This window comes from Chlorocebus sabaeus, chromosome 14 (genome assembly GCF_047675955.1).
Source record: "Chlorocebus sabaeus isolate Y175 chromosome 14, mChlSab1.0.hap1, whole genome shotgun sequence".
NCBI classification, from domain to species: Eukaryota; Metazoa; Chordata; class Mammalia; order Primates; family Cercopithecidae; genus Chlorocebus; species Chlorocebus sabaeus.
The window spans coordinates 19988659-20003470 of record NC_132917.1 but is presented as its reverse complement, the minus strand read 5'-3'; the positions used below and the strand labels follow the sequence as shown (position 1 = coordinate 20003470).

General features: G+C 36.5%; 1 protein-coding gene across 15 annotated transcripts in view; it reads left to right on the top strand.

The window, feature by feature from the left end:
• The window catches only part of PUM2 (pumilio RNA binding family member 2), a 105469-nt gene that overhangs the window by 26083 nt on the left and 64574 nt on the right, over positions 1-14812 (top strand). For 13 of the 15 annotated variants that reach the window (XM_038006609.2, XM_038006607.2, XM_038006606.2 and 10 more), the window contains 3 exons: positions 5539-5647; positions 12695-12882; positions 13451-13620. In XM_038006609.2, coding sequence (XP_037862537.1) covers positions 5539-5647; positions 12695-12882; positions 13451-13620 — 467 coding nt within the window. Of the gene's footprint in view, positions 1-5538; positions 5659-12694; positions 12883-13450; positions 13621-14812 lie in introns of those variants that run through there. The other 2 variants (XM_073022800.1, XM_038006611.1) reach the window with 2 other exon arrangements.

The window sequence follows — 14812 nt, the reverse complement described above, 5'->3', positions numbered from 1 at the left end:
ACAAAAATAACCTTTTGTATGAATCACATACATCTCTCAAATGCTCTTGCTTTAATCTAAGCTCTTAGGGATAACTGGAATGGAAACCAGCCATTTCAAATAGTGTTTAAATAGCTGATCATAGTTTGTCTACATAATCTCTAAACAATTCTATCTTAAAATTTACCCACTGTAATAGGAAGAATATTATGATAATATTTTAAGCCTTTTTATTTTTTTTTATTCCCAGTGGTGATGTAATACTGGATTCTTTTTTCTTTTTTTTTTGCTAGTCTATATCTGTAGAATAATACTGGAAATTTTCAGAAATCATGATGAATTAAAATATGATTGAAAAGATCTATCTTTTATGGTAGTTAAGTATGAAGAGAAGGGCCTTAGAATTAAGTAGATAGATATGGGTTCAAATCCCATTGTTAACGTTTGCCAGCTGTGTATGTAACCTTGGTCAGTTTTCCTTGTGCAAAATGTGACTATAGTAGTAAACTGTTCTTTCTAAGTAGTGGGCTTTCATCATTGCCCTAGGATAGTCAAACCGACTCAAGAGAAAAGAAGTCAAACAGCTATAGACAAAATCGTTATAGTGAATAATACAATATTTGAAATAATCAGTTGTATGTTGTGGGTCAGTAAGTTAAGTCGTGTTTGATAACATTAAAGAATTCATACTGTTGGTAGTGAAGATACCTAATATTTATGTGTCTGCTGTACTACATGTCATTTTTTTTTTTTTTTGGAGATGGGGTCTTGCTCTGTTGCCTAGGCTGGAGTGCAGTGGCGTGATCTCGGCTCACTGCAACCTCCACCTCCCAGGTTCAAGTGATTCTTCTGCCTCAGCCTCCCGAGTAGCTGGGACTACAAGCGCGTGCCTCTACGCCCGGCTAATTTTGTGTATTTTTAATAGAGACAGGGTTTCATCGTGTTAGCCAGGATGGTCTCAATCTCCTGACCTCGTGATCTGCCCGCCTTGGCCTCCTGAAGTGCTAGGATTACAGGCGTGAGCCACTGCACCTGGCCCTAGATGTCATTCTAAGCAGTTTACAATGAGGAAACTGAAGCTCAGAAAAGGTTAATTAAAACTAGTCCAAGGCCACATAATAGTACTTGAAGAGCAGTTTGAACTCAGGGAAGTCTTGAGTGTTTACAGTACTACTTCCTGTTGGAAGTGACGATATTTAGTAATGTTTGCTGTTGATACCAAGGATTTGGGGAAGTGGTATGAGTTGAGAAAATAAAAATGTTAATATCTTTTATTAACAGAAAAGATAAAAGTTTGGAAAAGCACCATTTTTGTGTTCTATGGAGTTACTTTGTGTTTTGTTCTGTATGTTCTTATGTTCCATTTGTTGTTGTTGTTTGTTTGGTTTGTTTTTTGTTTTGGAGATAGGATCTTGCTCTGTGGCCCAAGCTGGAGTGTAGTGGCATCATCTCAACTTACTGCAACCTCTGACTCCTGGGCGCAAGTGATCCTCCCATATCCGCCTCCCCGGTATCTGGGACTACAGGTGCACGCCACCACGCCTGGCTAATTTTTATAGTTTTTGTAGAGACAGAGTTTTGCCATGTTGCCTAGGCTGGTCTCGAACTCCTGAGCTCAAGCAGTCTGCTTGCCTCAGCTAATTATAGCTCACTGCAGTATCACCTCCCAGGCTCATTCTATCCTCCTATCTCAGCCTCCTAAGTAGCTGGGACTAGAGGTACATGCCACCACACCTGGCTAATTTATTTTATATTTATTTATTTATAATTATTTTATTTTTAAAAAGAGACAGGGTCTCACAGTGTTGGCCAGGCTGGTCTCTAGCTCCTGGGCTCAAATTATCTTCATATCTCCTACAGTGCTGGGATTACAGGCATGAGTCTCTGCTCCCTGCTACAACTTAGTTTTGAGATCTATTCTTACCTCTTTTGAGCTTCCATTATAAGTAGAGTGACTTTACATTCTGATTTGCCCAGGACAGCTCAGATCTGTATCTTCTCATGGCATAATTATTAATAGCATCTCTTTTCGCAGAAATATCCCATTTGGGATGATAAGTTATATAAATAATTTAAAACATAATTTACGTTTTAAATCCTTTTAAGTCTTGGGATTATGTTTATTTGGTTGGTTTAAGGGTTTTCCATAACAATTTAAAAAGTGTGAAGTATAGGTGTGCTCATGTAAATGCCCGAGTGGGAGTTTGATTTTTTTGTTTTGTTTTGTTTTGTTTTTGATGCAGTATGCCTGGGTGCTGATTGATTTCTTTGGAAATGGAGAAAGCAAGCCATACATACTTTTGAAGGAAAAGACACTGTATATTCACTCAAACATTGGAGTTAGGATAGAAGAGCAGATTGATAAGAAACACTGAGTTGCCTGACCTTCCTTTAGAGTTTGTGAAGTAGGGAACTAATATGAAGTGGTATTGGATAACATATTTTATAGATCTTAACCGTTTCTTAATTTTGTTTTCTGTAATGTTGTATGGTTGCTATTTCTACTACAGTAAAAGACTCTCCAGGGGCAAATCTCCTATTTTTATTGCTTTTCTAATCAATGCATTGTTTAACCTTTTTTTCCCCCCTCTTTAACTGTTCTATTCTGAATTGTTGCCTTCCCGTACATGTAGTTCATTTAACCTGTTCTTAGTCACCGACTAGTAGATCCCCTAAAATTATTTGAATCAGTATCTTAACTGTCAGAGCAAATAGTTTTTAGAATATCAGTGAAGGCCTTTGGTAGAGTGTTAATTTCAACTATTAAATTTTCCTGTGCGTAAAAACTTACTAAATGTTTGAAAATGAAGGTACTCATAGTATAGTGCTTGGCCATAGTAGACACACTTGGTAAGTGGTTTACAGACTCCTTATTCCTCCCCTCCCCACCTAGGTATACAGTTTGCTTTTTTTTTTTTTTTTGGAGACGGAATCTCGCTCTGTCGCCAGGCTGAAGTGCAGTGGCACAATCTCAGCTCACTGCAACCTCAGCCTCCCAGGTTCAATCGATTCTCTTGCCTCAGCCTCCTGAGTAGCTGGGACTACAGGTGCGCACTGCAATTTGCATTTTAAAACAGTGATCTGTGAAAGCACTCCCAGAACTTTAATCCCAAAAGACTTTAGAATCGTCTCAAAGGGGTGCTGTTACTTTTACTACCTCATAAGATGAGTCTGTTTTAGCCACTTCTGTGTCTGGGATAAATGCTTTATTAGTTGTTACAACTTTATTTTAGATTACTTATTTGTTATTCTTATTTTGATACTGAGACATTTTTCTTCATGAAGTATGGGATAAAAGCATTGCTTTATTCTTTCAGGAATTATTTTCATCTGCTTGGAATGGCTTATCTATACAGTATTTTTAGGGGATTAACTTGGGTTTTAACTATGAATGTTCAGTTATTTAAATACATCAAGTATCGTGCTTTAGTATTCATATTATTAGATTTATGTTTTGTTGAATATTTACGTGAATCTTTTATGGTGAGATTTTTAAAATAGAAGGAATAGAGGTTATAGTTTACTTACTGGGATCTTTATTAGAGCAGATTTTTGTTTAAAATGTCTGCTCTTCATAAATTCAAATTATTTACAGCCCAGGGCCATCCTAGCATTTAAAAACTTTTTTTAAAAAATGGAGTTCTTTTTTTTTAAATTAAAACATTTACATTAAACATTTTAATTAACATTTTTAAATTAAAACATTAAGTTTAATTTAGTTGAGCAAAAGATCTGTAGTTCAGGAACATGCCCACATTGGATATTTTCTCTTCCCTTTAAAGCTGCTTCTCCTGGTTTGTTGTTGTTTTCCTATTTTGGTCAATAGCACTGCCATTTACCTTTTTACTTAAACAGGTTATTCTTTTTACTTACCTTCCCCACCATTTGTATTCGGATCCTTTTGACTCCAAGGTGTCTGTCAGATCCATTTTATTTTCTCAGCTTTCTCTGCCAGTACCCTCTTTTTTGTTTGTTTTTTGTTTTTTGAGACAGAATCTTACTCTGTCACCCAGGCTGGAATGCAGTGGCGCAGCCTCCACCTCCCGGGTTCAAGCACTTCTCTGGCTCAGCCTCCCGAGTAGCCGGGATTACAGGTGCCGGCCAACACTCCCGGCTAATTTTTGTATTTTTAGTAGAGACAGGGTTTCACTATCTTGGCCAGGCTGGTCTTGAACTCCTGACCTCGTGATCCTCCTGCTTAGGCCTCCCAAAGTGCTGAGATTACAGGTGTGAGCCACTGTGTCTGGCCCAGTACCCTCTTTTAGTTCTTGCTCTCTTGGCCCTCTTATTATAAATTGCCAAAATTGATCTCCTTGTTCTATTTGTTATTCTTAAAACTTACAACTTGAGTTTTTTGTAATACCTAGTGTTACCCTTGCTAACTCTTCTCTGTTCCCTGTTGCTTCAGTAGAACATCTAACTTCCTTAGCATGTCTTTAAGGGTCCTCAGCATCTGTTAGCTTTGCTAGCATCAACTTTTGACCTTGCCACATGTTTCATCTTACACCCTATTCTACACACTGTGCATTTTCTCAAGTTTTGCCTTTATTGATGGTTTACTACGTCACACACACAAACACACACATCTTATCTTAGACCTATTTCAGGTATTACCGAGTTCTAAGTTTATATGTTTGTAAGCTCTCTGAAGATGAGCAGACCATGCCCTTAAGAGGTAAACATACAGGTAATTGAATGTGATAAGTTTAATAGAAGTATACACAGGTTTTATTGTTAGCACTGAAAAGACTGGGCACCTAATTAAGGGTTGAGAGTGATGGTATCTTATGAATGCTGCTTTAAAATGCTTAGTGCACTTCTCAGAAAACCAGTGTGTTCTTTTCAAACAAACATATCCAAGTTGGCCACCTCCTAAGCGTCAGGGACAGTAGGGAGATATGAATGAATATTAAAGAATAAGAATTGCCCAAAATGTTCATTTTGAATAATCAATGAATGATTGTAGCAACACAATTTTTATGTGCTATGCATGTCACCGTATTGGATAGAGCACGGGGCCTTGAGATTGTTTCTTTTCTATGCATGTTTTCTACCATCCATAGCTTTTTGTTATGGGATTGACAGATAGTACTACTCAGCAGCTAGTAAGAGGTGTGAAATTCACTTCCATTGAATAACTGAGTTAAGAATGAAAAAGTATTTTCTATTCTGGAAGATATGATAGGAGGTGGTCTAGGGAGAAGATGTGGAAGTGAGGAAAAAGTTTAATCATTCCTATGGATGTGATTATTAAATCTGTTATTGAGTAAGAAATTTAATAAGCCTTTTGAATAAATTTACATTGTAATAAAAATGTATGGAAAGTGAAGAAAAGTCAGAAGTAGATTTTGATTTTTGTTTAAGGTCTAGAAGTATTAGCACCAGCACACAAAAATAAGTGGGGAGTTAATTTACTATTAACAAAACAACTTAGAAAATAGGTCACTCTGAATTTTCGTTAGCATTGAAAACTAATGTATCCATAGCATTGATATGTTCGAGACTTCTTACATGTTAATTCTTTGTAATTAGAATAACTGTAATTTTTCCTCCAAATAGCTTTTGCCTACCAAAAAGTTTTGGGAACCTGATGATTCAACAAAAGATGGACAAAAAGGCATATTTCTTGGGGATGATGAATGGAGAGAGACTGCATGGGGAACTTCTCGTAAGTTACTGGTATATGAATTATGAATATATTTAGCATTTTATAAGTCATATGCACCTTTTTTTTTTTTTTTTCAGACAGAGTCTCCAAATTTTTGCATTTTTGTAGTTTTGCTGTGTTGCCCAGGCTGGTCTCAAATAACTGGGCTCATGAAATTCTCCTGCCTTGGCCTCCCAAAGTGCTGAGATTATAGGCGTGAGCCACCACACCCAGCCCTATGCACATTTTCTTAATGGCAGCTAAGAAATGTAATTTTAGAAGTATTTGTCACAATAAGATTTTATTAAGGGTTTTTTTTTTTAATTGATTGTAAAATTCTGTGGCTATTAAAAAACAAGATGCTCATGAGGTTGTGGTGAAAAAGGACCACTTATACACTAGTAGTGGGAATGTAAATTAGTTCAGCCATTGTGGAAAGCATTGTGTCAATTCCTCAGAGAAGTAAAAACAAAATTATTCAATTCAGCAATCCCATTTTTGGGTATATACCCCAAGGAATATAAATTGTGCTACCATAAGACACACACGTGTATGTTCGTAGCAGCACTATTCCATAATAGCAAAACCATGGAAAAATCTAAATGGCCATCAACAGTAGGCTGGATAAAGAAAATCTGGTACATATGCACCATGGAACACTATGCAGCCATGAAAAAAAGTTGTGAGATAATGTCCTTTGCAGCAACATGGATGGGGCTGGAGACCATTACCTTTAGCAAACTAACAAAGGAACAGAAAATCAAATACCGCTTGTTCTCACATATTAGATGGGAGCTAAATAACAAGAACACAGGGACACAAAGAGGGGAACAACAGACGTGGAGGCCTCCTTGAGAGTAGAGGATGGAGGGAGAGTATCAGAAAAAATACCAGTCAGGTACTATTTTTAGTACCTGAGTAATGAAATAATCTGTACACCAAACCCCTGTGACATGAATTTACCTATATAACAAACCTGCACATGTACCCCCCCGAATCTAGAATAAAAGTTTAAAAATAATGAAATTCTGAATTTTCATTTAAAATGGAGGATAGATTAACCATAGAAATTTTTAGTCTTAATTTGTGCTAGATGATCGTGACTGATTTATTTAATTGCAGGTCAACCTAGCTTTATTAGATATTTGCCACACCCAGGAAGGAAGTAGTAGACTGTCTTGGTAAGATAGAGCTCCCAGAAAGGGAGCAGATCTTTAAATGTTTTGATTTCGACTTCGTAAGTAATGGGGAGAGGCTTAGGTCTAAGAAACTGTTAAGGGAAAATTAGCTGGTGTATAAGGAGTATAACATGCAGGAGTGACAGTGTTGGCAAATTAAAGATCATAGTTAAATGCTTTTTTTTCTTTTTAAGAGGGTGTTGCTCTGTTGCCCAGGCTGGTGTGCAGTGGCACGATCTTAGCTCGCTGCCGTCTCAAACTTTTGGGCCAAAAAGATCCTTCCACGTCCTCCTCCCGAGTAGCTAGGACTACAGGCTCACACCATCACATCTGGCTAATTTTTCTTTATTTTTTTTTCCCTGAGACGAAGTCTCGTTCTGTCGCCCAGGCTGGAGTGCAGTGGCCCTATCTTGGCTCACTGCAAACTCCGCCTCCCAGGTTCAAGTGATTCTCCTGCCTCAGCCTCCTGAGTAGCTGGGATAATACACCCTGCTAATTTTCATATTTTTAGTAGAGACGGGATTTCACCATGTTGGCCAGGCTGGTCTTGAAATCTTACCTCAGGTGATCTGCCTGCCTCAGCCTCCCAAAGTGCTGGGATTAGGGCATGAGCCATCATGCCTGGCCAGGTCTGGCTAGTTTTTAAAACTTTTTTTTTTTTTTTTTTTTTTTTTTAGAGATGGGGTCTCACTATGTTGCCCAGGCTGGTCTCGGAACTTCTGCCTTCAAGTGATCCTCCTGCCTCAGGCGTGAGCCACCTTGTTCGGCCCATAGTTGTGTTAAAGTAGTTAGCATATCTTTTTACTGATTATATTTTTACATGTTTCCAGTTAGTAAAATCTGAGAGGTGTCCAGCTAGATCATGTATTTTACAAATATTTTCCTTTTTTTATTTAAGTTAATACAGTTTGCTTAAGCTCTGCAGAATGACCAAAGTAATAATGAAAACAAATTTTTGCATGATAATTACCCAATTATCATTATTTTTTCAGTATTAATCACGAGATATTTTCTTATTCTCTAAATCATGAAAATATATTAGAAGATTTAATGCTTCTATATGGTGTTTCATTTCATTACTGTTAAAATAATTGCCAAAAAGCTAAAATCTAAAAGGTTAAGGTCTGGAAAATGTGGTGATTTCAACAAAGTAGGTTGCAAATGTTGGCAACAAGTAATTTAGACAGAAGTTTTCTTAAAATATTGTAAATTTCCTTTGAGTTCAACTAATATGTGATACCTAATATGCCAGGTTTGGAGAATATAAAGATAAATGATATGACGCTTGTCCTTAAGGGTCCCTTGTCCTTTATTTTTCTGAATTAGAATTAACCTATATTAGGTTAGACTCATAATTTTAAATATTTAGTAATTTGGACTGGGATATATCTTTGCTACAAAAGGCATATTTCTTGCTGAGAGCGTGTGTGCTCGATAACTTGGTTGATGGACATGATTTGAAAGTTGAATGCACAACTTATTTACCAGAATGAGAATCAAAGATTTTTTAAATCTTTTATCTTTTTTTTTTTCCCCTAAGACCAGCTTATAAGGCTGGCTAATTTTTATATTTTTGGTAGAGATGGGGTTTCACCATGTTGCCGAGGTTGGTCTCGAACTCCTGAGGAGCTCAGTCTGCCTGCCTTAGCCTCCCAAAGTGCTGTGATCAAAGGCATGAGCCACTGTGCCCAGCCAACCAAAGATTTTTTGAGGTGTTGAAAAGCAAAGCATCCTGAGCACAGCATGACAAAGAGAGATTATTTGAAGATAGATGATAGGGAAACCGTGAAATTTATGATTTCAATTTTTTGTGCCCCTCTTCTCCCAACTCTCATAACATTTTGAAGATGAGTGTTTGTCTTTTACTAGAAACCATGAGAAAATTAGAAATGAATGGAGTTTTGTTTACCTAGCGAACATTTATTGAATGCCAGGCACACAGAAATATGCATAACACCTTCTTGTTCTCAAGGAATTGTCTTTCTAAGAGAGTCTCTTTCTATGACTGCAGGAGACTTGACATACTCCCTCTCAGCAGAACCACATTACTTGTGATTATCAGGTTCATTATGTTCTCCAGCACTTCTTGGCATTTGAACATTCTGGTTTCTGTAACTGAAATGTCCTATCACTCCCACCTCCCCATTGGTTACCTTTTTTTAACCCTTCATTATCAGCTGAAATATCACTTCCATCTGTAATTACAGCACTTTAGGAGATCAAGGCTGGCAGATGCTTGAGGCCACGAGTTTGAGACCAGCTGGGCAATATAATAAGACCCTGCACCTTCCCACCAAAAAAAAAAAAAAAAAAAAGCACACTTCCTTTGGTGGCATTGATTCTAAGACTTGGAAGGATTGATGCCCATCTTTCTTATTTTTGCTTTTTTTTTCCTCTTAAATTTTACTTTTTACTTTAAGCTCTGTTGGACTTGAATGCCCATCTTTCAGATCTCATGGTATCATGGATTATATTTTGGTTGAAGCTCTTTTCTATTCTAATTGCCTCTTATTAAACCTATACTCTTGAGAACAGACTGTTTTGTTCTCGGATTCCTCATATATAGGTCATTGCTTAGCATACAAGAGAATGAATCAATATTTCAACTGTATAATGAATGGATGAATGGTTGAAAGAGAGGATATAATGACTAATCTCTTATGGATGCAGATACTGAAATGGAAATGTTTTGATTTGGTTTAACAAACATGGCAATCATTTCAAAATTATTACAGTTAATAAAATGATGACTGGCTACCAGTATGAAATTTCAGCCTCAATAGTTTAAATATTGAGTATTATACCTGTCACAAAGAATCCAGAGGTAGCTGGTAGCTTACGGGTTCTTTCAAAAAAGTTTCCAGCAAAAACTGTTTGAATGTTGCCTCAAATGTGTTACTGTATTTGTATTCCATTAACTCTCAGATCTTAAATACTACCTTTACTTTTCATTCCAAAAGTATGGAGAAAAAAATATATAAAATGAATAATTTTGTTTTAAAATAAATGGAAAACTTTTAAGCTAGAAGGTAATTTAGTTTTTTTTAAACCAAGAATAGAAAATTCTGTAGTATTACTGATTTTTCCGGACTTACTCATTTGTGATTATAGCGTTACAGTCATGAGTTCTGATCTATCCAGTGCATAACTCTGAACTTGAGAAGTGTTTCTGCCAAATTGAAAGTTTATTTTATTTTATTATTTTAATTTGTTTATTTGCAGTGAGGAGCAGAGTCTCCTGTGTCACCTAGGCTGGAGTGCAGTGGCACAATCATGGCCCACCAAAGCCTTGACCTCCCAGGCTCAGGCGATCCTTTCACCTCATCAGCCTCCTTAGTAGCTGGGACTATTAAGTGCCTGTCACCATGTCCAGCTAATTTTTGTATTCTGAGTAGAGATGGGGTTTCGCCTTTTTGTCCAGGCTGGTCTTGAACTCCTGAGCTCAAGCAGTCCACCTGCCTCAGTCTCCCAAAGTACTGATTACAGGAGTGAGTGACTGCCTCTGGCAATTTTTTTTTTTTTTTTTTTTTTTTTTTTTTTTTTTTTTTTTTTTTTTTTTTTTTGAGACAGAATCTCACTCTCACCCAGAGCGGAGTGCAGTGGTGTGAACATGGCTCACTGCAGCCTCAACCTCCTGGGTTCAAGTAATCTTCCCACCTCAGCTCTCAGCTCCTGAGTAGCTGGGCCTACAGACCTGTGCTGCCATGCTTGGCTAATTTTTAAACTTTTGGTAGAGATGGGAACTCACCATGTTTCCCATGCTAGTCTTAAACTCCTCTGCTCAAGTGATCCTCCTCAGCTTCCCGAAGTGCTGGGATATCAGGTATGAGCCCCTGCTGTCCAGCCTCTTCTAGGTTTTATCCCTGAAGGTTTATGTTATGAATCGTTATAAATTGTCAAAAGAAGGTTAACTTTTTAAAATGATGTTTATAAGCAACTGATCCTTCAGGTAGTATCCTTTGGGTACTATGTCTACCTTTATTGACCTTTTTGGTTGTACTGTTCTTAATATAGGTTTTTATCTGTTTATTGCCAAATGGCTCTTTCCATCTGTATTTTCAAGATATGTGCTCCAGCCAGTTAGTCTCAACCAAATGGAGAGCTTTTTATTTATTTTTTATCTTTTTTTAATTATTATTATACTTTTAAGTTCTAGGGTACACGTGCACAAAGCACAGGTTTATTACATAGGTATACATGTGCCATGTTGGTTTGCCGCACCCATCAACTCGTCATTTACATTAGGTATTTCTTCTAATGCTATCCCTCCTCCAGCCCCGCAACCCCCCAACAGGCCCAGGTGTGTGATGTTCCCCTCCCTGGGTCCATGTGTTCTCATTGTTCAACTCCTACTTATGAGTGAGAACATGCAGTGTTGGGTTTTCTGTCCTTGTGATATTTTGCTGAGAATGATGGTTTCCAGCTTTATCCATGTCCCTGCAAAGGACATCAACTCATCCTTTTTTATGGCTGCATAGTATTCCATGGTGTCTGTGTGCCACGTTTTCTTTATCCAGCCTATTATTCATGGACATTTGGGTTGCTGCAATAAACATATGTGTGCGTGTGTTTTTATAATAGCATGATTTGTAATCCTTTGGGTATATACCCAGTAATGAGATTACTGAGTCAAATGATATTTCTGGTTCTAGATCCTTGAGGAATCGCCACACTGTCTTCCACAATGGTTGAACTCATTTACACTGCCACCAACAGTGTAAAAGCGTTCCTATTTCTCCATATCCTCTCCACCATCTGTTGTTTACTGACTTTTTAGTGCTCGCCATTCTAACTTGCGTGAGATGGTATCTCATTGTTGTTTTGATTTGCATTTCTCTGATGACCAGTGGTGATGAGCATTTTTTCATGTATCTGTTGGCTGCATAAATGTCTTCTTTTGAGAAGTATCTGATCATATCTTTCACCCACTTTTTGATTGGGTGTTTTTTTCTTTCAAATTTATTTAAGTTCTTTGTAGATTCTGGGTATTAGCCCTTTGTTGGATGGATAGATTGCAAAAATTTTCCCCCATTCTGTTGGCTGCCTGTTCACTCAGGTGATAGTTTATTTTGCTGTGCAGAAACTCGTTCGTTTAATTAGATCCCATTTGCCAATTTTGGCTTTTGTTGCCATTGCTTTTGGTGTTTTAGTCATGAAATCTTTGCCCATGCCTACGTCCTGAATGGTATTGCCTAGGTTTTCTTCTGGGGTTTTTATGGTTTTAGGTCTTACATGTAAGTCTTTAATCCATCTTGAGTTAATTTTTGTATAAGTTGTAAGGAAGGGTTCCAGTTTCAGCTTTCTACATATGGCTAGCCAATTTTCCTAGCACCATTTATTAAATAGGGAATCCTTTCCCCATTTTTTGTTTTTGTCAGATTTGTCAAAGATCAGATGGCTATAGATGTGTTATTTTTGAGGCCTCTGTTCTGTTCCATTGGTCTGTATATCTGTTTTGGTACCAGTACCGTGCTGTTTTGGTTACTGTAGCCTTGTAGTATAGTTTGAAGTCAGGTAGCGTGATGCCTCCAGCTTTGTTCTTTTTGCTTAGGATTGTCTTGGCTATATGGGTTCTTTTATGGTTTCATATGAAATTTAAAGTAGTTTTATCTAATTTTACGAAGAAAGTCAGTGGTAGCTTGATGGGGATAGCATTGAATCTATAAATTACCTTGGGTAGTGTGGCCATTTTCACAATACTGATTCTTCCAATCCATGAGCATGGAATGTTCTTCCATTTGTTTGTGTCCTATGAAGAACTTTAAAGATTATAGTAATAACATTCAAAATAAAGCAATGTGCTGATTTTTTTCAGTATATTAATTTGTGGAACTACATTTTGTTTAACTTAAAAGTACATGTATGTAATTGTATTTTTTCTTCCAAACAGACCATTCAATGTCCCAGCCTATTATGGTACAGAGAAGATCTGGACAGGGTTTTCATGGAAACAGTGAAGTAAATGCAATACTGTCTCCGCGATCAGAAAGTGGAGGCCTTGGTGTGAGCATGGTAGAATATGTATTAAGTTCTTCTCCTGCTGATAAATTGGATTCTCGATTTAGGAAGGGAAATTTTGTAAGTATTTTGAATAAAGAAATATTTAATATTTGCTTGAGAGTTATTTGGTTACATTACTTTTTATTTTTAATTCAATTTATTTTTCTGTGCCCTTCCTATAGCTAAGGGAAATTTTGTAACTGTTATTGCTATTCTTCTGCTTAGCCACTTGAAGAAGGTGAAATGATAGAACCATTGGAAATATGTATGATTTGAACCATGTTACAAAAGTCAAATCATACTAATTTTAAAACATAATCTGCAAAATTAAAATTGCTTATTCCTGGTAGTGCTTGATGTGAAAGTAACTAAACAAAATCTTCTACGCATTATTTTAATCTAGTTTGTGGTGTTAACTGCTTTTCCAGCACCGCTATAGTTAAGGTTGCCTTAGCCCTTCTGTTATAAATAACTAGTTTGTACTCAATTATTGGGCCTTTGATGAATTAATTGACTACGAAATTAAATAAGATTCAATGCTTTTATTGTTTACGTGCACTGTAGTGTAGTGTTAGGTCACCTTATGGTGCCTTTTATTTTTGTGTTCTATTAAATATTCAGAATCAAACAGATTCTTTTTCCTCAGGGCACTAGAGATGCTGAAACAGATGGACCTGAGAAAGGAGATCAAAAAGGCAAGGCTTCTCCATTTGAGGAGGACCAAAACAGAGATCTTAAACAAGGAGATGATGATGATTCTAAAATAAATGGCAGAGGTTTGCCAAATGGAATGGATGCCGATTGCAAAGATTTTAAGTAAGATTTTAACTTTCTCAAGAAGAAAAGCGTATCTTTTTAGGGATTACTACTATTAGTTGATGTGACTGATTTAGACATTTTCATCATTTAGGTTTATTTCCTTTGAACTTTGTGTTAATCTGGACAAATTTTATTTTTTTACTATAAAGAAAATTTGTGATTACAAACCATTTAAAAAAAATAATCTTCAACCCAGCCTCTGAAACAGTGCATTCTGTTGAAGGAGTAATGTTAGAAGCTGCACTTACTTTTCTGTTAATATAATAGTCCAAATTTGAACTTTTTCCTTTCTGTTAAGTTTTAGTGAAGTGTAGGTTTACTCTGATTTTTTTTTTCCTCTTGGGAGTGCTTTTGAGCACCTTTCAGTGGAGTTTTCTTCCTTCTGAGTATTTATGCCCTGCCTCCCATTTAACTTTTAATCTTAGAAAAGAGGAGACAAAATTAGCTTAGGAGTAGTAATCTTTCTTACAATATATGAGTTTGTGCTAATACGTAAGATTATTCCTGCAAATCGCAAGTGGGGAGCATATTAGAGACTTTTAAAAGTTAGCTTTAAGCTCATAATTTTTTATATTATAGCTTTTTGTTGTCTTTTTATGTAGCTTTTTATTGTCTTTTTATGGCAGTTAAATAAGTACTTTAGCCTTTGGTCTTAGATTAGACAGTGTACCTTTATCTACATATTAGGGAGTGGTTTCTTTGTATTGATTTTCTGTAATATTTCAATAATGAGGTGCTTTGGAGCCTGTATCTGAAAATGAGCTGTTTCTTTGAGGTCCTCTGACCGTGGAATCTTACATAAAAGAGTATTAGGTATATGGTGGGTGGTATTCTTTTACATTTATTGCCTTTTATTATCAAAAGCAAAGTAACAATGCTTCTTAAAAACAGTGCCATTTCTGTCTGTTCTGAGTGCAAAAAAGCATCCAAAACCAGTAAACCTCTTTTGACAAGAAATACATTTAATGCTATTCAGATTTAGAACTTTATTATGAGTTTGTTCTTCACTATTACCTAATCTAAGTTTTAGTTAAGGAAATGCATTTAAAATTCAGTTGATGATAAACCCTTCAGAGTATACATTTATAATTGAAGTGTTAATACACCATTAACTATAGCAAGAAAATAGCACCACTGATAGCATTACTTTTTTTCATAATGTCCTCTATTTTTGCTATATATGAGTTAC